General features: G+C 35.5%; 1 protein-coding gene across 1 annotated transcript; it reads right to left on the bottom strand.

Annotated features, from left to right (window-relative positions):
- Positions 1-1,769: 1,769 nt before the first annotated feature.
- Positions 1,770-23,937, bottom strand: LOC128867800 (uncharacterized). The gene is made up of 7 exons (XM_054109307.1): positions 23,537-23,937; positions 9,204-9,349; positions 3,856-4,104; positions 3,436-3,780; positions 3,103-3,372; positions 2,318-2,482; positions 1,770-2,251 (listed from the first exon to the last, which is right to left on the bottom strand). The coding sequence occupies exons 1-7, from the start codon at positions 23,610-23,612 to the stop codon at positions 1,973-1,975; spliced, it is 1,530 nt and encodes a 509-aa protein (XP_053965282.1). The 5' UTR covers positions 23,613-23,937; the 3' UTR covers positions 1,770-1,972.
- Between the last annotated feature and the right edge of the window lie 821 nt (positions 23,938-24,758).

The raw sequence follows: 24,758 nt of genomic DNA, 5'->3' as shown, positions 1-24,758 counted from the left end.
CAAAATTACGCGAAAAATTAAGGGATGAATTGTTTTAAAGCGTAATAACTTCTTTTTTATAGATTTTATGGAAAATATACTTCAGAGCTTTTTTATAGAGCATTCTTTTGTGAACATTTTTGTCTATAAGTTTTTTCCGCTATCTTTATTTAGTCGTATGATTTTGAGCTGCTAAGCGGAGCAACCAATACATTAGCGAAGCGCGTACATGATTACACAGGCCGACAAAATTTAACCAACATTCAGACCCAGAAACCAGACTATATATTTCCGAAGGTTTATGATGCGCTGAATCCAAATCTGGCCTCAGAATTGCTCTATCTGAGATATCCTAACCTAAAAGTGCAAAAAGCACCATATTTGCCCATATTTGAGGTTATGTAGCCTTGCAGATGTTTTCTTTCACCAAAATTAAAGGATGGCATCTTTAAATACAAGCCTTCTTTTTTCAAATGGCGTTTTTTTTGCTCAAATATCATTTTTTTTCGCAGAGATATCGCATTTTGAAATTTTCATGTTTCGAAATTTTCCTACACCTGAAAATCGATTAAGATAACATAGACATGATATAGTCGATTACTAATTTAATTATTTTTTGTAAATATATTAATTGTTCAAATGCTGAAAGGGGTTTCCCATCACTTCTTGAGTGGTTTTTATTTAATTTTTCATAGTTAATGGATGAGTTTTACGTGTAATATTTTCTACTTTAATGCAACTAAAAGTACAAATGTATACATTTGTATACAATATTTCTGAGAGATATACTGAAAACACAGGCTTACTTTCTGTTCCAAAAATTCATATTAATGTACATGTAAATTGTAAATGTAATGCAAATCTGAGTTAAAAATCAAATATTGATACTAACAAAACATACCAATTGACCGCACAGAGAAAGTACTGTTAAATACATCACCGTATTTTGGACCAATTTGTGTTATGCATCTTTATGTTGCTTCAAAAATCGAGGACTTACAGTTTTATACAGACTCCGGCTTTTATGAGTAATTTATTATAGCAGAAAAAATTAAAATTATTTATTTGGTAAAATTGCTTAAACCTGCAGTGGTAGTGTTTTACTCAGCTTAGAAAAGCATGCGTGCATCCATGTCATTTATATTTGATGCTACTTCCATTTGCTCTCTTAGTTTTCCTCTAGGTATACTTTTATTTTGCCCTTAGCTGTATCTACACTCATACGTCTTTTCATTTATGTTTGCCTTCTTAATAGATAAAGTGTGTCATATAACAATCTAAAGCAGAGCTTTAAGAGCAGACATGAACGGGGTTATAAATGGTAAATCCCGAAAATATATTACCAATACTGAGCAAATATTTTGACAACTATTATGTTGACTATTCTAATGTCAGCAACTAATATATTCCTAAAGCTCGTTAAGCATCGTTAGTGCATTTGCATTTACTGTCACTATACACACACATTCATATACGAGTATACGAGCAATTTAGTTGTGCCATATTTCTAAGCTGAGTTGACGTAAATATTTGGACACTGGCAAGTTTTCATTAAATCTTAATTATTTTTTGTAAATATATTAATTGTTCAAATGCTGAAAGGGGTTTCCCATCACTTCTTGAGTGGTTTTTATTTAATTTTTCATAGTTAATGGATGAGTTTTACGTGTAATATTTTCTACTTTAATGCAACTAAAAGTACAAATGTATACATTTGTATGCAATATTTCTGCAAAATCACTCTCCTTTAAAAAATGAAAAAAATTGTGTGAAATTCTACAATACAGTTAGCCTCATGACCCATGTGAAGTCCCATTCAATATTTGCATATGTTAAAATGTTTCATCAATATTTTTGTTACTTTATTATTGTTTTTTGTTTTTTCTTTTTAACAAATAAATATAAAACTACTAACAACTATGCGTAAGCATTTGAGCAAGCATCTAAGCACATATAGTACATACATATGCAAATAATATCACATTTCTCTCAATTAGAACTCTCTTCGCACATCCACCTGAAGTTGCTTGTACTCACAATCACTGAGAAAATTCCACTCATGGCCAAGTATCTGTGACACCTCGCGCTCTACCGATTCATAGGAGCGCGACGTGTGCCTCAGCCAAATATAGAACTCATCAGTCCATTCTGGATGTCGCGGCCAATCGCAGCGTATAATGACCGCAAAGCGACGCACATGGAGCCGACGCAAGTTTTTGGCGGTTCGCGCAATCAGCAACACTGTGGAGGTAGACACTTTCTCGCGTATAAACTGATTTAAAAATATATTTGAAAAGTAAAGCTTTCAAGATGGAGTAATATCTTTAAGCGCACTTACCAAAGTATGCAGATTGAAACATTGTCGACTAATCAGCATCATCAGGCTATCGACTCGATTGTGAAACGGCTTGGGACTAGTAAAACGGGGCAGCATCTCATACCCATAAACGCTGAGCCTAGTTTTATAATTATCCACCATACGCAGGATGAAATCAGTTTTGATCTAAAGTAGAAAAAAGTGTTTAGAAAAAATTGTTAATCGTAGAGATTCTTACATACATATGATTATAGAAATGCGCAAAGGTTCCAAACAAAATTTGTAGTATCATATTTTGCGGGAGATGTAAAATATTTAAAAAAATTAGGAAAATCAGATTTCAATTCACTACAAAGGCAGTATTTCGACTTTAGCACTCTAATTACAACTACAAAGGTTTACAAGTAATGAACGATTTGTTTACCCAAGAACTAGAACATCTAATTCCTATGTAAAATCGGCAGCTCAGTTTGAAATTTCACATACTTTTTTTTCTGTCATATAGTTGTCGAAATTTCCCCAAATAACGGTTTTTGGTGTAAAAAATGTATTCATTTATTTAATTATTAATTTTATCACTCTCCTGTTTTTCATTATATACCCTTTGCGTGTGTGGTCGGGCTCTTACACCTAATTTGCCATTACTTGCTGAGGGGCGACAGCTTTTAGAAAAAAAAACGTATACTTGTGCAATACTCTAATGAAATGGGCGTGGCTTTTATCCAATATCATGTTTTTTTTTTGGAAATCGTATTGTAGTTTTTTATTTTCAAGGCAGATTTATGAGTATTAAGAACCTTACCCACCTTCGATTTTGGTGACTCGTAGGTGATGCTGTACACTGGCGCTTCTGGCTGAAAAACAACTTCGCCATCGCCCATCGATTCGACGCGCAGATGCACTTTTAGCCTGGGATTATCACGTTTCAGCTGTCGCCACGCCTTCACAGTGCAGGGCGAAATGGATAAATACGTGGAAGTGTAACGGTTTTGCAACAAATGCAGATGTTTCAGTTTTGTATCGGCTAATAGCAACAAAACATCGTCGTCTATGTTTTGTGGCGAAATCGTCAGAATCTGAAATATGGAACACTACTTTAACGCATTTGCTTTTAATTCTGGCATAGATTTTGCACTCACCTGCAAGTTGATGAACAGCCCCACATGCATTATTGGACAGTGAGTGGTTGTGACATTCACCAGATTCAGTACGCGCATCTTCGTGCAGCACGCCTCCAGCACTTCATCGAGCAGATGTTTTGCCTCGAAGCGTTCCAATACAAAATCAATTAGTTTCAAAGTGCGTAGATCACGTAATTTAGACAACAGTTCCTTGAGACCTTTGAGCAATTGACCGCCAGTGCCGAAGAGTTTGATGCCTTCTGGATCGTTCGCTTGCGACATATTGCAGGGAAACACATAGACAAGAGATCGTATGCGCGAGCCAACATCCTTAAGATCAGCTGGTGGTTTCACACCAGAACCCTTTTTTTAATATATTGACAAGAAAATATTTTCATGGACATAGACTTAAATATTTTCATTAAAATTTGAACTTACTTTTTCCATACTCCATGAGAGCATTGTCATGAATTGAAAAATGTTATTGAAGCTATGCTCTGGTCGGAATTCCAACCCGCGCAAATATTTACCAACTCGTGAAAGACAATTCTGCGTACGCATGTGATCTAAACAATATTGCCAGCCTGAGTAGTAGTTATACTTAGCGCGTGTGAGTGTTCGATCGTCAACTAGAAAGTTGTACCAAACCATGGGCAGATAAAAGGCGTTATACCAATGCTTGCATACCTAGGAAAGAAGTGATATTAAGTAAATATTTTAAAAATCACTTCCAACTAATTTCGATTGTGTTGAACCTCGACTGCTCTGGATATACCATACTTATGTAGAAGGTGTCACAAAATGATTTGAGATTTTGAATAAAGAGCTGTTTTTGTGCACTATCTTCAGGATGTTTCAGAGAGCTTTATATTAGGAGTTAGTCATCAATATATGTTAAATGTGATAGAGCAGTTCATAGAAAAGTTATTAAAATTCCCTTAATACCACTGAGTTAAAGCTGCAGTTTTTTCATAATCCATCTTTGGATCTTTCGAAACGAGGTGCGGGAAGAGTATGCACACAATTGTGTTGAATTTAGGGAGATGGTTGACAAAATAACTGTGACTTTTGGTAGGTGTATATTGCAGTCATTTAGAAGAATAGGACTCAGCGGCTCTAGAATTCAAGAATCAAGGTCTAGAGATCAAACACGCAGCATAAGCCTATAGGGAGAGAAATTTAATTCAATTACGGCGAAAGAAGAGTGAAGAGCACAGAAACTGGAGAAATGCCAGCATAAGTTCCAAATGATTGAAATCATAATCTCAAAGCCTAAACAGATTATCGAACAAGGGCTTCAAATGAAAGAGCATGCCCAATATCGTGTCAGAAATCAATACGATTTTTGAGGGACTACGTTTTGTCTATTTCCTGTAATGGAATGGGCTACAAGAGTGCAAATGTTTTCCATAAACTCAGATTAAAAAGTGGAAAAGTTTGATGATAATTTTTTGAAATTTTTAAGGATTTTATAGTTTGATTTATAAAATTTGTTATCTATGCTATGTAGTTGTAAAAAATGTATCATGAAAAGATTGCTATTATTGTGGCGAATGTGCAAGCGGCGACATATGAGTTCTTTGCGTGTTCGGCGAATTTCTGCTATCGAAAAAATGGATCAAAGAAGCTGCATTCAATTTTGTGTAAAAATGGAATTACGTGCTTAAAAACACATGAAATGTTGATACGGTGAGAGTACTCTGAGTCAAAAAAATGTTTACAAGTGGTACAAGCTTTTCACAGAAGGTCGAGAAGGTGTGAATGACGACGCCCGCTTTGGACGCCCCAGCCCATCATGGACCGATGAAAATGTTGAGAAAGGGAAGAAAATTGTTATGGAAAATCGGTGAAACACAATTGGAGAAGTTGCTGAGGATGCCGGCATATTGATTGGCTAATGCCATGTAATAATTTCGGAAAGTTTGTGCATGAAGCGTGTGTCAACGAAGTTCGTTCCAAAATTGCGGAATTTTGGCCAAAAACAACATTCGCATGAGCATCGCTCAGGAATTGTTGAATGATGTCAACGCAAAACACTTGTCTTATTGTCACAAACAAACTAATCAGGCTAAATTGCTTAAACCGTGAACATATTTTCGAGACGAGTGTACCAACATAAAAAAATAATAGTCGAATGGTAAATGTACGTAGCCTGCAAAATTTTAAAATTTTGCCTCATTTTTTGAACAGATCTCGTATGTTAGCATATCCAGCTCTGACTGCAAGTTAGAAGTGGCTGAAAATTCACGTAGAATTCTATATAATATAATTTATATATAACAAATCCGCGGCATTGCGTTACATAGGGTTTGATTGAAAAGTAATGAGCCTTCTCGCGCGGAGCGTCTGCCAAGCGATCAACCGAATCGGCTGGTGGGGGAAAATTATCGTTGGACATTCCCCTTCCACTAGAAACCGGTCCCAGTTCGCTGGCAACAGCGGTGTAGTCAACATCGCTCTGCATGTGAAAGCTGTTTTAAAAGTGTGTTAGGATTTTGCAGTGGCGAAAATGCAGCGATCGTTGGAGCAACGTTACTCGATCAAATTTTGCGTAAAGCTAAACAAAACGAGTACCGAAACCATTGGGCTACTCAAGGAGGCTTACGGGGACCAATCTCTGTCCAGTGCCCAGGTAAAACGGTGCCACAAGTCGTTCAAGGAATCCCGGGAGGACGTCGAAGACGAACAGCGCTCTGGATTCTCAAGGCATCGTCCACAAGGAGCTTGTACCACCAGGAAGCACTGTAAACGCGGCATTTTACAAAGAAGTGCTCCTTCGACTGAAAAACCGCGTCGCCCGGGTTCGGCCCGACCTCTTCAACAGTTGAACCCTTCATCACGACATCTGCATTGGCCAAGATAGGGGTTCCGGTGCTTCCCCACCCTCCCTACAGCCCAGACCTGTCCCCTCCGGACTTCTTGTTCCCGCGCCTGAAAAGCAAGCTGAAGGGGAGGCGTTTCGACTCCATCGAGGCGATCCAAAAAACTGTGACAGCCGAATCGAACGCGATTCCGGCGGATGAGTTTAAAAAATGTTTCCTGCAGTGGACGGATCGCTACCAGCGATGTATTGACGCTCAAGGGCCCTATTTTGAAGAATATTAGCTGTAAAGGGTTTTTCAATTGGCGCGGGTCAATTTTGGCGCCCTGTGGCAGCCATTTAGTTTTGGTGACATCTGTCAAACCTTTTGTTTATTATTCAGTTGTTTATGCCAAATCATCATGACAAGTTACACGATTGAACAGCACGTTCATATGATAAAACTTTATTATCAAAATGAGTGTTCATTAACGCAAACATTGCGCGCATTGCGCCCATTTTTCGATCGACGTGGTGGCCCTTCCAATTTCTTATGGCCCATATTGAACCATATAGACCTAGACGACATCTGATTCCAGCAGGGCGGCGCTACGTGCTATACAGCAAACGCCATTTTATTCCATTTCAACATCTACCCGCCCTTATTGAAAAACCGTATATAAGCCAAAGATTTAATAAAACTGCTTAAAAAAATAAGGCTCATTACTTTTCAAACAAACCCTGTATAGAGGAAACGCGTCACGCCGCCAAAGCAAAAATTATATACAAGGTGAAGTCCAAAATAAACAAGATTGGTGTCATCAAAATGTTTTTTGATGGTACCAGCTATTTAATGAGTTAGTGCGTTGGAAGTTACATCCCTAGCTGACTTCCAATGAAAGCTTGGTGACATTCAACAAAGAACTAATATCAAATTTTGTTTTAAAATCGGTAGAACGTTTACCGAAACATTTGAATTGATAAAAAAGTTTATGGCGATGATTGTCTATCCCGTGCAAGAGTTCATGAGTGGCTTACACGCGTCAGAGATGGATGTGAGGACATAAATGACAATGAAAACTTCTTCCAAATTGTTCGTAAATTTATCAAAATGTACCGAAATCATCGTTGAAATTCATGAAATCAGAGTTGAATATCATGAAAACACCGATTTATTGCATTTTACGCATTTCATTTGGGATTACGAAAGGTCTGTGCACGTTTCATTCCGCACAAGTTAACTGACCTCATTAAGGAGGCGAGAAAAGGTGAGAACTTCCTTTACAAACCGTCAATGCATTTTTCTATCTTGGCGTTTTGAAGCGTTTGTTACATCGCATTCGTCGAATTCGCCCTGAATACCGCGAAGGAGGAAGTTGGCTCTTATTGCTTGATAATACACCATCTCATCGATTTACTCTTGTGACTGATTTTTTGACTAGAAATCGCATTTTAGCCATCAATCACTCACCGTATTCGCTTGATATAGCTCCCTGTGACTTCTACCTAAAATTACATTTGGCCATGAAAGGAAAACGTTTTGCACGCGTAGAGGCCATCCAAAAGGCACGTACCGACATCCTGAAGGACATTCCAGTCAATGTCCTGAAACACTCTTTCGAAAAGCTTTGAGATCGCGCAGAACAGTGTACTGAGGCCAGAAGAGACTTTTTTGAATAAATAAACTCGAAGTTATCAGAACAAAGCTCCTGTCGTTTCTATTTTAGCTCAGTCTTGCTTATTTGGACTTCACCTTTTAAAAAATCAAAAAAGCAGCTTCAAATTTCCTCATTATTGTTCTAAGATTAAATAAGCTATAAAACTGAATACCAAAAATTGTTCTACAAATCTTAACCAACGTCTTCATTCCGAGGAATTGCAATGGAAACTTTGTGAAATTTTTCGAATTTTTATGCAAAAATTTTTAAATTGGAATTATATGATTTTTGTTAGACAAAAATTTGTAAATTACATGAATTTTAAACTAAAAACAAAGAGAAAAAAAATAGTTAAAAGTACTCAAAAAGCTGATGTGCTATCGCTTTGTCACGGGGTGTATATGTGAACATTTATAACTGGGACTTACACCCTTTATCAGTTATTTGGCCGAACTCCCCCTTTTATTTGTGGTGTGCGTCTTGACGATTTTCCACAAATAGAGGGACCTTCGACAGATGGTTCTTTATGAGAAGCTTTTTCATGACAGAAATACACAGGCAGGCTTGCCATTGCCTGCCGAGGGGCGATCGCTATGAGAAAATATGTTTTTTTTTTACCATTTGATGTTTCATGCGCGTCACGTGAATAGGTATAGGAGCTTGTGGAATTTTTTTGATACATATTCATATGCGTCAGTTTTTGCATGAACGGTGTGCTTTTGAGAAACCAAAGCATAAAATAAAAAAATATTTTCGAAAATCGTTTGTAAAAAAAAAGTATTTCAAATAATGAACAAGTCCATCCTTACTTCAACGCAGAAAGAAATTGTGCATCTACAGTTAAAATGTAAAGTCAATAGGTCAATAGTTTTCTGAGATATGAGCCCAGCTGAGGAGAAAAATAAATGTTTGGGAAAATGCGTTTATATTTTACGGTATAGATGGCATCGGACTGAGGGGAAAGTGTTAAAAATTTAATACTATACACAAGCATTTTATGGTATTAAGACACCTTTAATTATTTTCTTTTTTAAATGTTCTTTTTTTAATTTCTGCATTCCCTGAAACCGTGTGAATATTTCCTTTAAATAAGATGGTTCTACTTGATTCACAATGAGGAAGAATGCAAACAACTATTATAGACGGAGTTCTTTGAACTCACGACGAGGCGATGTGCACATTTTCTTATTTTGAGTTTCAAATTTAATCTCTATACTCTTTTCTCATATCATAATACCAATATTCGTTTAGAGTAATAATAACAGTAATACATTTTTTTCCACATCAAACTTGTTGATCATTTTGAGACACCCAAAAGTTCTACTCACCAAACTTGCATAGTAGCGCTCTCTGTAAGTTAGATATGAGAAAATCTCCTCCAACAATATGTCCGGTAAAGTATTCCAGTGCGAGTAGTTGTTATCGTCTACTGCCAGTGCTTCATCTTCGCTTTCATCAATGTCAATGTAGCAAGCTAAAGATGAAATATTACGGTATTAAAAAATCCTATAAACCAAAAAAGCAGATGGTGGAGAAATCCAAACAGATGTAAATTTATCCAAAGGGCCATATATGTACATACATAAACTTGTACCATTAAAATTCACCTATTAAGGTTAGTTATAGAATGTAGGTATTATAGAAGTTTAATACTCGTATAAGAAATTATTTTAAAGTATTGATTATAGACATTGGGGTAATCCACAATTAAGTTTCAATGGTCTGGCATCTTAGCATATGTGAATTGTTATTGCAAACATACATATTTTGTATATACAGTAGGTTCTGTTTTTATGCGGTAGATACGTTCCGCAAGAAACAGCATAAAAAAAACAGCATAAAAAAAAGCTACTAGTTCTATAGTAAAACTATAGATAGTAAACTATAGATACGTTTCAAATGCTAAAACCGCATAAATCTGAAATAATGTAATAAAATCGCATAAAAAGGGCACTAGTCCCATATAATAACTATAGATACGTTCCATAGACCGCATGAATCTGTGATGAGTTTTTGCTTAGCTGGTTTAGAATCTTGTTTATATGTACAATTCCCGATAGGTCGACATGTATTTTGTAATTAAAAAAAAACCGCACTATTTCAAAACCGCATAAAAAAAGCCGCATAAAAACAGAACCTACTGTATGTACATATAGGCATTTTCAACATGTTCAATGATAACGAACCGCGAATATCAAATGCAGTTGATACTACCTGAAGTACAAAGTCACTTGTGTCGGAAGAATACTACCGATTTGTGAACTAATTAGAAGAAGTCTGAATTTTTGGTCCAGTCTGAATATCAAGAATTATATTTTAAATCAATTTAAGGGTAATATTTCTAATAAATTAATGGTGATTTTGTGCAAAAAATGGTTAACTCAATAAAATAATAAATTTAAGTTAATATAGAAAAAAAAATTTAAATACCCCATTTCTATAAATGGACTAAAAGTAGAAATTATTTTTTCCAAAACTTAAAGAATTAGTTCCGATGATCTTTGATCTTAATACTTTAAGAGGGTATTTTAGTCCAGAAATTTGAAAAAATCGAAAATTTTTTTTTTCAAAATTCGATAGTTTAGGTATTCAAAAATATCTCCCTAAAAGGATTTTTCAAAATTCGAATTATTTTCGAAATTACAACTATTTTAGTGACGCGACAGCTAGACTGGTTTGAGCGGACGGCGAAATTCAAACGCGTGTTTCTCGAAACTACTTCGTTCGATACGGTCGGCACGATATCTCAAGTTCTAATTAACCGATTTGCTTGAAATTTGTCATGAATATTCCTTAAATATGTCTCTATCGTATGAAGCTCGAAAAACTGGAAATTTCAATTTTTTAATATGTGTAAACAATTCGAGAAAGCTTAAAAATAAGAGAAAAATCGACCTCAATTTTTTGAGTAGCCGCCATTTTATGGAAAAAAATTTTTTTTCCGTTTTTTCTAGTTCATACGATAATGACATTCATATTAATTAAGAATTTGTATTTTTTTTTTTTTTCAGATGACCACAAGGGTAGAAATCGTGACGACGGGGACACTGCCTTTTTTCCCCCCCTTCCACTTCAAGGACGCATAACTCCATGAAAATTCATTTTTTTTTTTCAAATTTATTTTGCGTGCTCCTAATATATGAATAAATAAATTATAAAAAATGTATCGTAAAAATAACAATAGCTTTTTTTTTATTCATCGTCAACAAATGCTCGAAATTCGGGCCTCTAGACTAGAATACCCCATTAACAATGAGCGATTCCAATGTCAAGGGCTCCAAAAATTGTTGTTATTATTTTTAACAAACAGTACCACTCAGATTTCTCTGATTAATAACTGAGACTATGCTGTAAATTTCAAAGTGGAATTCCCATAATTTTTGGCGTTATATTCAAATACGTACAATGAACCAGTGAAACATTTGTAACTGTCAGTCAAACTGTCATGCATTTCTATAAATACGATGTGCGTGACAACCCTGGGCACTGCCAAAACGTCTAATCTTAAGCCGTGAGCTGAGTTGTACACTTATTGAGTTTGATGAAGTATTATTCCTTGAGCCAAGGAGAAAGGGTACATTTTTATTATATTTTATTCTGATCTAATTCCCTATGTTACATACAGGAATAAAAGGATCAGATATAAATATATGTATGATTAAAACGTTCCGCACTTGGAACGTTCCACCAATGGACTTAGAAATCGGGGTGGAAATTTACATTTATTTCGTAAATCTCGGCGAAATCTCTACAAATTGAAATCTTAAAGCTCATAAGGTGCTACGAAGCAATTGAAATATTATTTATTGTAGTTCATATGTAAATGGAAACGATAAAATCCCTTAAACTTCTGTGACGATTTGATACTTCAATCTGTGTAGTCGTTTATTCGTACTCTTCTACTACAAACATAAAAAAATCTGCCTCCCTGTGATTTCGAATTTATATGTGTATGTATATATACATATATATAATTGGCGCCTACAGCCTTTTTGGGTGTTTGGCCGAGCTCCTCCTCCTATTTGTGGTGTGCGTCTTGATGTTGTTCCACAAATGGAGGGACCTACTGTTTCAAGCCGACTCCGAACGGCAGATATTTTTATGAGGAGCTTTTTCATGGCAGAAATACACTCGGAGGTTTGCCATTGCCTGCCGAGTGGCGACCGCTATTAGAAAAATGTTTTTCTTAATTTTGAGTTTCGAACCTACGTTCTTTCTCTCTGTGAATTCCGTATGGTAGTCACGCAGCAACCCATTCGGCTACGGCGGTCGAATTTATATACTATATATATGTATATATATGTACGAGTATACAAAAATGTTCGGGTATACAAAAAAAAAACAGAAGTATTTTTCAATGAGCTCTTTTTTTATTGGAAAGAGTACCCCATTAACCCCTTGGGTGCATTTGACGTCTGAGACACATCATGTAATTGTTTGCCCAAGGAGTGGATAGCGTATTTTTTTTTATTAATTTATTTTTGTTTTGCAATTCTAATTACCTGAAGTCATCTTGATAGTACTTATACATATGACACTAATATTTTAGAAATAAATGAATTCTTAAGTAAAATGTACTCCAAGCAACAAACAATTTTTTTTTCAAATAAATCCGTACCCAACGGGTTAAACTTGGAATAATATTAATATTAATAATATAACATAAATAATATCATTGAACTGACTTCCCCGACTAGCTTTTCAGTTTCCACATTCTCCCGAGGTTTGGTGCGATAACAATGGCAAAATTGTTTTTATATTTCGACTCTTGAATCGTACGTGGCTGGTTGGCATAACCTTTAGAATAGAATAGTCTATTGAAGTCAAATCCCTGCTTTCATCTGATTACTCGATTTTCGAAAACGGTACGCAAAAAGTTGTGTGTAGCGTTGGCTGTGTGCCATTTAGCGGCGACCGGTTCAAAAAATTTTGTTGTCTTTAGCAGATACTAGCTTTAATCCGCGGCCCTGCAAGCGTAGGAGTGGTTTTGAGGGATTTAGGATATGTAATTATGTAAAAGAATTACAAACAATAATTTCATAGAAAATATTTTTTTATTAATAACCATAATACTCGTATTACAATACCCGGCATCCGTTGCTATGCCTCGTTAAATAAAATCAAAACAACCAATCAGAAAAATATCAATTATTTTTATTAATTTTCTATCTCAAACCGTTTTTAACTTTGCATTTGGGTCATAGTTGAACAGCTTATGCGGATTATGAAGTCTAGAGTGTGCCATAAATACTGGGAAATAGGAAAAACTAAAATTTTTAGATAAAATTTAAGCAAATATTCGATTATTAGTGTCGAATGAGAGTGGTGGCGCGGCCTGGGGGCTGTGGGAAACGAGTTCCATCATAAAAACATGCCTAGAACCTTCATTGGGTGAAAATATGAGTGTATAAAAAATTTTACGTCATTTGGTGTTGTCGTTTCGTAGTGATGCGCGGATAACGTACAGACATTCACCTTTATAGTATAGATTTCTCGTCGCTTGATCAAAATTCACACCAAACACTTATAAGGGCTAGTACTAACTTCACAGCCGTGCAATGCTGCTAGCAACATTGATTGTCAAAAGAGAAGAAACGTCAAAATGATAAGCATCGCCCCAGAAGCTGTTGGCAAATCTTGGTAAGAAAAGTGTTTTTAAACAAATTAACGCACATACATACGAGTATATTTTGACACAAAAATTATAAAGAAGATTTACTTATACTCTTTGCGAAGAAGTTTCGCTTAAAAATGACATGTGCACTTTATGTAGATAACACCAAGAAATCCGAAACCCCACTTGACGGCTAGGAAACACGCGCAAGCTTAACTAAGCTGGCAACGCACCTACAGTTCCCAAGGGGACGGGGAACGGCTTTCGACGCATTCACCTGCAGTTGCAAAGTGACAGAGGCCGTCGAGTAGGTTAGCTTTGAGATTATTAAGTTTTTTAAGTTAGTTATTTTTCGTCAATAAAATGAACCACTGCATAAGCCGAGAAAAAAGAAACTTTGTAATAAGTTAACTTATATAAAAATATAATTTTGCGGGAAATTTCGGGAAATTTCGGGAAATGTTTAATCTTAAATTAAATTTCTGAAACATAACGATTGTTATTTCAGCTGTTAGATTAAAAAAATATGAATTGCTCAAATTTCAAACGCTAAATGGACTGCCCAGTACATTTAAAACATATTCTACTGTAAAGTACAACATTTATGAATTATTCGAATGATCTTGAGTTTGTTTTTCTCCATAACTTATGTAATTCGAATAACTTTCTGGTAGCTGCGGAAGCCGATTGGATTTCAGTTTTCCTCAGGTGGATATAAATTTGAATACCGATTTCTAGCGGTCTTTATATGTTTACTACGACTTTATGTAAATAAACCTAAGTATAAAATTCGAATGTAACAAAAAAGAGCATTGCAGGAATATTATGCATAAACTGTATGTACTTATAAATACGTACTGTATGTACTGTAATATACTTATAAAAACTGTAAGTACGTACACGAAATTTGTGTATACATATCTATACAAGAAAAGCATTATTAAAAATCTGAAGAAAATTGCGCTTCAGCAAATTACCAGCTAACATCAACAATAGAAAATCTAACAAAATTTTTACGCAATATAGAACATCAAAATCAAAATAGGCATACCTACGTACAAGTACAGTACCGACCAACTGAATAGTCGCAAAGATTTTCAATGAACGACAGAAATGTGTATGACTAAAATCTCTGCGGTGATTAATACAGGGTGGGCTATATAGCGTTTGCCTTTTGAACCAACTATCTTTTTGAGAATGGTAACACAAATGACATGTCAAATGCGTTCATAATTTACTTAAAGGTTTGACATTTACGAAATGGGACGCTATACGCTTGAACAAAATTGGGAAATATTGAAAACTTATTTCCAAAGTGGTGAGTCTTCTTCTTCTTCCGCGGTTACAGTAAATGGCGAGCGTTACCGTGACATGCTCAACGAGTTTTTGTTTCCAAAAATTGAAGAGGATGACATGGACGACATTTGGTTTCAACAGGACGGTGCAACTTGTCAGACTGCCAAAGTTACATTCGAACTTTTGGCTACCGTTTTTGAATTCAATTGGCCGCCTCGGAGCTGTGATTTAAGCCCGTTTGACTATTTTTTGTGGGGAGCCGTTAAGGAAAAATGCTATGCGAACCATTCAGAGACGATTGATGCTTTAAAACACGAAATCGAAGTTGCCATTCATGAAATTGGAGCCCAAGCAATCGAAAATGTGCTTAAAAATTAGGTTGATCGAATAGCCTACTGTAAATCCAGTCGTGGCAGTCATTTGAACAATATTATTTTTCATTCATAAATGACAATGTTCAATCTTCGAATTAAAAAAAAAGTTTAAAAAAATATTGATTAGTTTTTTTTTATAGCCGATTCAAAAGGCAAATTTTACATGGCCCGCTCTATAGTAAGACGAATTCGGAAAAGTCCAGATGATAGTGTGCCATGAAAAGGAGCTAAAAATATTGAAATCGCTGCTACGAACTCATTAAAAAAGAATGTAACGTTAAACTAGTGTTGCGACTGTAAAATGTGTAACATAGACTGCTAAAAGGGCATTTGCTGAATAAAAGTTGTTTTTAAATTCTTTAGGTGCTGATATTTTGTGACCCTACGCCATCTAATGAACCATCTCAGGTGTTTTTTTCCTAGTAATTACTACTATAAATTAGTTTACCATGGTCTGAATTCAAAATTTTAAAAGGGGCGTGGTCGAATATTGTAATATACAACTTACACACATACATTCTATATGCATAGTCAGTCGATCTTTAAACTAACTCACTTAATAATGATTTTTATTTATTAAAATTTAAGAAATTGAAAACTAAAAATACTTATAAATTCTTTAAGGGCCGTCTTCTCAGTTGATCTCTTATTTTACAGGCAACTTTATAATGACGATAAGCCCATTTTCGTTCTCCTTAGCGCTTTTGAAATTCTCGAGCAGGTATACGCATTTAGAGGTCGATTCTCCGTTCAAAATTTTGTAGCTAAATTCAAAGTTGTTTAGTTCAATTTGTACTTTTTAAATAAATTATTCGTGCATTGTGATAGTTTCGTAATTGAGACATTTTTTATTATTAATACTATTATTATGTATTAGATATGTACATATGTATATTGGCGCACTCCCGTTTCGGCATCCGCGTTATGATCCGAGGTTGAATGAGACTTCCTCTATTTATAAACCAGCATTGACACCGACAATAACATCAGACTTGAAATCCAACGAAGAATCTCTCTTGCCAACAAGTGCTACTTTGGACTAAGTAGGCAGTTGAGTAGTAAAGTCCTCTCTTGACGATCGAAACTAACACTCTATAAGGCTCTCATCATACCCGTTCTATCGTATGACGTAGAAGCTTGGACGATGACAACATCCGATAAGGCGTCCCTTGGAGTGTTTGAGAGAAAGATGCTGCGGCAGATTTTTGGGGCTTTGCACGTTGGTAACGGCGAGTATCGCAGGCGATGGAACAATGAGCATTACTTCGAAATAGACACAGCGCAGCGAATGGCTGGGTCATGTCGTCCGAATGGATGCAAATGATCGGGCTTTGAGAGTATTCGATGCGGTACCATCTGGTGGTAGCAGAGGAAGGGGAAGGCCTCCTCGACATTGGCAAGATTAGGTGACGAAAGACTTGGCTTCACTTGGTGTGCCCAACTGGCGCACTTTGTTAAACTCCGCCAAAATCGCGTAAGTGGAAGAAGAAATATGCATATACTTGAAGTCAAATAAAAAGTACAGTCACAGAATCTTACGAAAATTTCGATTGCACAGTTGTATAGTTAATTGATTTTGATATTATATGGCAGGTTTGAAGTGGTTCGAAAATTGAGTTGATTTTTGATAGTTTTTGTTTTTTTGTTTTTGCTCGCGACCTTGCGCTTTGTCTCCATATAATGAATGCTGGACATTTCCTTTATATTGAAGAAGGAAGCAACAAAAATTCTATGGGCTATAAAACTATGAAAAAGCTCCTCATAAAAATATCTGCCGTTCGGAGTCGGCTTAAAACTGTAGGCCACTGCATTCGTGGAACAACATCAAGACGCACACCACAAATAGGAGGAGGAGCTCGGCCAAACACCCAAAAAGGGTGTACGCGCCAATTATATATATATATAAAGGGTGATTTTTTAGCTATTATCTTTTCGAACAGTTAGTTTAAGCAGCTGACGCACGTTTCGTGTTTTGTTTCACTGTCAAATATCTTCAGTTTGGTCTATAATTTAACCATGAATCGTCTTACAAACGAACAACGCTTGCAAATCATTGAATTTTATTATAAAAATGCGTGTTCTGTTAAGAAAGTTTAAAGTCGAAAAATTGTGTTCAGCGACGAAGCTCATTTTTGGATCAATGGGTACGTAAATAAGCAGAATTGTCGATTTTGGAGTGAAGATCAGCCAGAAGAGTTGCAAGAGCTACCAATGTATCCAGAAAAGGTCACAGTTTGGTGCGGTTTATGGGCTGGAGGTATCATTGGACCGTACTTCTTCAAAGATGCTGCGAATCGTAACGTAACTGTGAAAGGTTAGCGCTACCGCCAAATGATATCCAACTTTTTTTTGTCCAAAATGCAAGAGCTTGACTTGCATGACATGTGGTTTAAGCAAGACGTTGCCACATGCCGCACAGCACGCAAAACAATGGTCTTGTTGAGAGGCGAGTTCGGTGAACATTTTATTTCATGTTCGGGACCTGTCAATTGGCCACCCAGATCGTGCGATATAACGCCTTTAGATTATTTTTTGTGGGGCTATGTTAAAGCTCATGTCTATTCAGACAAGCCTGCTTCAATTAACGCATTGGAAGACAACAGTAAAACATTTATATGTGAGATACCGGCCGAAACATTGGAAAGAGTATGCAAAGTTGGACTAAGCGGATGGACCATTTGAAGCGCAGTCGCGGTCAACATTTGCATGAAATAATCTTCAAACATTAAATTATATGGACTGTACTATCGATTTAAATAAAAATGGTATGCATTTTTCTGAATTTTACGTTTTTTGAAACACTTTCCTATAGCTCTTAAAAATTCACCCTTTATATATAAAACTACTTACTCGAAATTTTGAAGAAAATTTGTTGATTTTTTTATTTGATTTCAAATTAAAAAAAAGGAATAATTTATCTAAGACAGTTTGAAAGTTGTATTTATATGATTTTTGTGATGGAAATAGCCATGTTTCAATTATTACAGTTTTGCTCACTTGTGACATTAGAGTATTTAAGAAGGCTGAAGAAAATGAAAAAAATTAAATCATTTGGACAAAACAGTTAGCAAAAAAGTATTTTTATTACTTAAAGGGAATCAAACAGCGAACGGTTTGGGAAATAAATTTAAAGTAATATTTTAATGGAAATAATATATTTTATATAAAACAGAAATAAATTTCATATATGTGTCTAATTGTGTGTGCGGATAAATATATTATACCATTAGAAGTTATCAGCGGAGGTTTCCAAGTGTAATATTAAACCAAAAAATGATTTAATTTTATCTAGAATTATATTTAGTTATTACTCTTACATTACTAATTATTTGACAAGCGACCTGTACTTATTAAAATTAATTATTATTATTTTATTTATTTACAGAGCTTTACAAAATTTCTTTTATTGTGAATTTATTTGTGTAAATTTTTTACTAATTGATACATTTTTGTTTTGAAAAAAGCTTCTTGACATCGGCGGTGGTATTCACGTGCTAAGGAAACTTCATCCACCCATGAAAAGTTAGGCGCATTGAAAACATGTTCCGTCAAACCCAGCTTCTTATGAAGATGTCTAGAATACATTCCATCACGTCCTCGTGGAGGACTCCCAACTCTTCTCTCTTTTTGGGCTAGTTGTTAAACATGAATTACTTCAGAATCACTTCATCATCAGAAAAAAAAACGTATAAATTTTCCATTGATATGTAACTTTCGCACGCATTGCCCCAAAAAATGTTCTATGATATTCTGATTTAAGCGATGCATTCCATGGCATAATGGTATTGGATATACCGACACAAATCCGTCAACGAATTTTTCCTACAAATTTCACTTTTCATAAACTTTTAGCTCTACACTTTCTTGTGTTAGCAATCCAGTCTTTCTATGGGGACCGATTTGTCAAGAGAGAACGAGAAAGCTGCTTAATGGGCAAACCTTTTATTATTGAATCATGAGGATGAGCTATATTTTCATAAAAAATATTAAAATTAAATAAGAAAGAGATAAGATGCCAAATCTACTCAATAAGTTGCTGTGCACTAGTTATGAAACGCACTTTAAAACTGTTAATGAAACAGAAACTAGTATTTTTTAGTCTATTAAGCTGACCGGCATTGTACGCAGGTGTATTGTACAACCAATGGTTTATGTAAATAATATACATGTAGCGGGTGTTTTGTTTTTTGTGAATGATACAACTTCTCGAAGGAATAACTGTTAACGCAGCTGTCAGCTATCACAGAGAGGTAGATATTTTTATTTACTCCACTCGCAGTTTACTATTTCATTATGAAAAGATTCACGGTTTGAAACTATAAACTTTGAAAATCGGTCATCAAACCCATGGTCAGTCAAAAACGTATAGATAGAGCTTAGAGCGTTAGAGTCAACGGAACACGATATCGATCCACGGATGAACGATGTTTGCTTTCAAAACATGGGAAGTATTTATGCACGCGAAATTTGGTTCCAACCAACTAGAGTTACTGCCCATACAACACGTGAAAGCATTGATTTGTCATAAACGAACTTTAATGAAAACTTTATCTCTCGATTTGTGCTTGTTAATCGGCCTGCTGGGTCATGAGACTTAACAACACTTGTTTATTTTTGTGGGACTGTGTTAAGTTAGTGATTAATTATATAATTGCTGATCTGGAAGCAAACATTGATCGAATTATTTCAGAAAGTCACGGGTTATACAGGGCAACATTCTGTTCGTGGAAGAAGGACGAGCGGGGAAGAGAGAGTGGCTTTTGTTTCCCGTACTAGCGACACTCTTTGTGCTTCTCATTCGTTTTGTCATACTTAAAGTTGGTTGCAAAATAATTTTTGACAGTTGCTGCATTCGTTTTCTTCTTTTGTGTGAGAAATTTCTGTGTTCTTTTCCAATCAAATGAAATAAAACAGGCAAACAGCAGAACGCGGTTTGGTAGTAAAGTGGGTATGATTTAAAAAACTTGTGGGAAATGTTGTGGCATATGTTGTAATCTAATTTCCCCGCCATTTTTAGATACTCAAGCGCCAAAAAAGTGCATTTAAAGCCATTAGTTACTTGAATTTTAGTATTTATAATATAATATATTTTTTAAGTATTGGGTAGTCGAAAAAGTCCTTTCGTATTTTGTCAATAGATGTCGTTGGAGTCATCTATCTCCAGTGCTACCAATCACATTGTGTCATATCATATGGTGTTAGAAAGGTGACATTTTAAGCTTCATTTAACCAAAACAAAATTAAATTCGGAGAAGTTGAAAAAAAGTTATAGCTGTTCAAAAATGAGTGAAAATAATGAAGAAATTCGCTATAATTTGAAATTTGTGTATAAAAAAGTGAAGAATGCCACGCAAGCCACCAATGAAATTTGTGAAGTTTACGGATACGATGCTGTATCAGTTCGTGTAGCACAACAATGGTTCGTTCGCTAGCGTTCTGGAAATTTCGATATGAAAGATGCACCTCGCTCCGGTCGACCTATCGTTGAAAAAGTCGATGAAATTATGGAAAAGATTGACCAGGACCGTCACATAAACTGCCATGACATCGCCAAGGCATTAAACATTCATCATCAAACGGTTTTGAACCATTTAAAAAAGGCTGGTTACAAAAGAAGCTCGATGTTTGGGTACCACACGAATTGTCTGGTAACAGGAGACGAAAAGTGGATCAAATACGACAATAATGTGCGAAATAGATCATGGTGCAAGGGTGGTGAAGCTCAACAAATGGGCGCAAAGCCAGGATTGACGCCTCGAAAGGTTATGCTGTTGTTTGGTAGGATTGGAAAGGAATCATCCACTATGAGCTGCTCCAGCCTGCTCGAACGATTGATTCTACACTTTACTGTCAACAATTGATGAGTTTGAAGCAAGCAATAGAAAAAAAAACGGCCAGAACTGATCAGCAGAAAGGGCGCCGTCTTCCATCAGGACAACGCTAGGCCACACACATCTTTGATGACTCGGCAAAAACTGGGAGAGCTTGGCTGGGAAGTTTTGATGCATCCACCATATAGCCCTGACCTTGCCCCATCGGACTACCATTTGTTTCGGTCAATGCAGAACTCCCTTAAAGGAGTAAAGTTGGCTTCAGGAGAAGCCTGTGAAAATTACTTGTCGCCGTTTTTCGCCGAGAAACCACAAAAGTTTTACAGTGATGGAATGTCTCTAGAAGAAAAATGGCAAAAGGTGGTCGACCAAAATGGTACATATTTGGTTTAATAAAGTTCATTATAAATATAAAAAAAAATTAGTTGAAGCTTCATTAGAAATACGAAAAGACCTCTTCGACTACCCAATATTATTCAAATATTTAATTACAATATATTTTTAATTAATTTTTTTTTATACAAGTAAAAAAATTTATATTGTATATACTTATTATTTATTAGTTTACCAGTTGACCTTCTTCGTTGAAATATTTAACAAACTATTAACGAAAGTGCTCCACTCAGTGATGGTAAATGTAGGGAAAATTCCCTACGTGTAGGGATTTTTGTCGAAAAATGTGGGTGTAGGGAAAAGGAGGACAGATTTTTTTAAATTCTGTAAATGTAGGGAATTTTCAAGAAGGGCAGAAAAAATTTTAAAATAGCTGGAAAAATTAAAAAAGTTCATTTAAAATAAAAACATGCAGTAAGATTTCATGCCAGCTTTTTTCCTTATGGCAGTATACTTTTAAAAGCGTTAATACGGCAACATTGCCATTTTTTCTTCGTTAACGCGAACACGATTTTTTCTTCGCGCGAAAATTGTTAGTTGTCCCATGTTTTCTGGTGCTTTTCACTTTTGAAGTAAATTTGCAATTATTTTAGTTTTAGCTTTTTTTATATTTAAAATTTATATATTTTACAGAAATGAGCTCCTCCTCTTCGACTGACTCTTCGGAGGAACACCAGGAGAAAAATTCAAGTATCGGAAACAAAAGTTCAATAACAAGTGGCTTGACGACGACAATTTTACTGGCTGGTGGGAAGCTGTGGCTAACGATCCATTAAAATGCAAATGCGCTGCGTGCGACAAAGTTTTGAACTGCGGCAAGTCTGATTTGCAGAAGCACGCCGAAACAAAAATGCACCAAAAAAATATGAACGCAATAAAATAAACAGTTTTTTCAAGAAAAAGCCGAGCATAATGTCGCGTTGCAAGTGGTGGACCATTTAATCCCACTCTTAAAAGAAATCGTGCCGGATTCTGAAAAAATAAAAACTCTATCTTGCAGAACTGAATGTAATGAAAAAGTCTAATTTTTAGTCTTTTTGCTGAATTTTTCATTATATATGTGTTTATAATCTAATAAATATGTGTATATTTGGAATAAAATTTGTTTTTGTTATAAAGTGCTAAGTCCAAAACTTAAGCAAATAATTCAATTTTGACGTTGCAAGTGTCTCATTATACTGTAAACACAGGAGAAAAAATGTTGGGAATTTTGTAGGGAAAATTTTTTGTAAGCGTAGGGAAAAGGAGGGAATTTTTTTGGGCTGTGTAGCGATTTTTCCAAAAATCATTTACCATCATTGGCTCCACTTTACCCCAGCTGGGCGGGTATTTTCAAGAATTACTTTAAAAAATCACAGCTTCACGAATAAGAGAAATTTCAAAACATGCTAAAGAAGTAAACGTCAAAAGCAACGAATGTTGCCGAAAACAATTTTTCCCGTGCGACCGCGAATGAAATATCAAAAGAGAATTTTCAGGGAGACACTCCAGATGTCTCTGTGTGTAAACCGGCACTAGCAAGACCTGATTTACTCGAAAAAGTCGTTAAAAATTGGAGTGATCGCAGTTCGGCATTTATTTGAAGATAGAAGCATGCGATGATAGTGCAATTGGATCGGCTTTTCGTTATTTAATTTTGTGCTGGCATCCGAATGTACACGCCGAAAGAAAACACAAATCAGCTATTCTTTCATCCTTAAAGATCCGCCTTGACTGGTATGCAATGAACTTCCAAATAAAAACCATTTCATGAATTAAATAAATCATTTTGAATTTTTGACTTTATATAAAATTCTCAAACTCATAAAGAAGCACCCAATACAACTTGTATGGCCTTCAATTCGAATTTGAACGTAGCATTTTGTGTGCAACTTTCAATTTTAAAATTTGTCTTTTTTTAAAAGCTTCCGAATTCTTGCAAGGTGCACATTTGCACAACTTTTTCTGCTTAGACTATAATGGAGGCGCATAAAAGTTGAATACATATGCAGATTTATATTTCTGTATATTTGCATGAAGCTCCTCGTATTTATTTTATCGCCGATTAAATAAGTTTCCAAGTATACATTAATATGCACATGTGCACAGACATATATGTATGTACATATGTATGTATGTAGTTGGCTTAAGGAAGTTTTTTCAATGGCGCTTACCCTCATCGTGTTGGTCAATCTTCCAACCGGCTTTTTGCATTACTTCCCTGCGACGGGATATGGTTAGAGCGGCCATTTTGTTAGTCTGGTTAGTTTCTTACTGCTGTGTGTTACTTCTATTATTTGGATTATGTTTTGTTTATTTTTGAATTTTTCACCAAAATAACAAAAGAAACAAAAGGAGTCCAACAAAACTCCACTTCACAAGCATCGAGTTGAAGTGTACCAAATCGGTGTCTGGAAATAATTCAACAGCTGTCTCAACAATTTTCACTTGCTCTATTTTCTCTACAAAATATTCAAATATAAAAAAAATTGCACAACGTTGTCAGCATCAATTTTTCACGTTACCAAACCGATTCGCGACAATATTTCGACTAGAACGTCGGATGCGAACCAAAAGCCGATCGTATAGGTACGCGCGATATATATGTACATACATACATACGTACATATGTATCATATGTATTTTCGAAATGTAGCAAATTTTGAAATTTTCTATTTTTCGTTGATTTCGTGTCACACTAACAATTGTTGGTACAAACGTAGGGAATAGAATTGAATTAAATAAGAAAAGAATTATTTAATCGTTACGTTTTGCTTTTACTATAAAAACAAGAAGAAACAATTAGCTAAACGCTGTGTTGCTTTATTTTTTGTTTTGAAAAAACAAACACAAAACAAATTGAAATTCGCTCGAAAATATCCGACAGAACGCGACCACTGACACATTTTACGTTTGAAAAACAACGCACGGCCGCTCGGAGATTCGTTCTTTTACACTGATTCGGAAAGATTTAAATGTTTTCCTCAATTTTTATTTTCTTTTCGAAATGTTTTACTTTAGTTCCTATACGTTGATATTCTAAACACGCCAACATTGGATGAGATGCTGATTATTTACATATTTACATACATTCATACACACATACTTTCACATATGTATAAGTATAAGCAAGTTTTCCTCGATATTTCCATGTGTTTTGTTTTGCTTTGCGGTTTTTGGTTTTCACATGTCGTTTTATCCGTTGGTTGAGTTAAGTCAACATCATCACATTCCCGAGCAGAAATCAAAAGCTAAATCGTTAATTCGAAGGAAAAGCGTACGAACGTCTGCGGTGTAGAGTACAAAAACCTCTTATAATAAACTCATTTCTAATAGAGCTGGAGGAGAGGGGAGTGCGTCGCAAACAATGCTCGTACGCCTTAAGTTTGTTTGGAT

Source organism: Anastrepha ludens, chromosome 6, assembly GCF_028408465.1.
Source record: "Anastrepha ludens isolate Willacy chromosome 6, idAnaLude1.1, whole genome shotgun sequence".
Lineage (NCBI taxonomy): Eukaryota > Metazoa > Arthropoda > Insecta > Diptera > Tephritidae > Anastrepha > Anastrepha ludens.
This window is presented reverse-complemented; position numbering and strand designations above follow the sequence as displayed.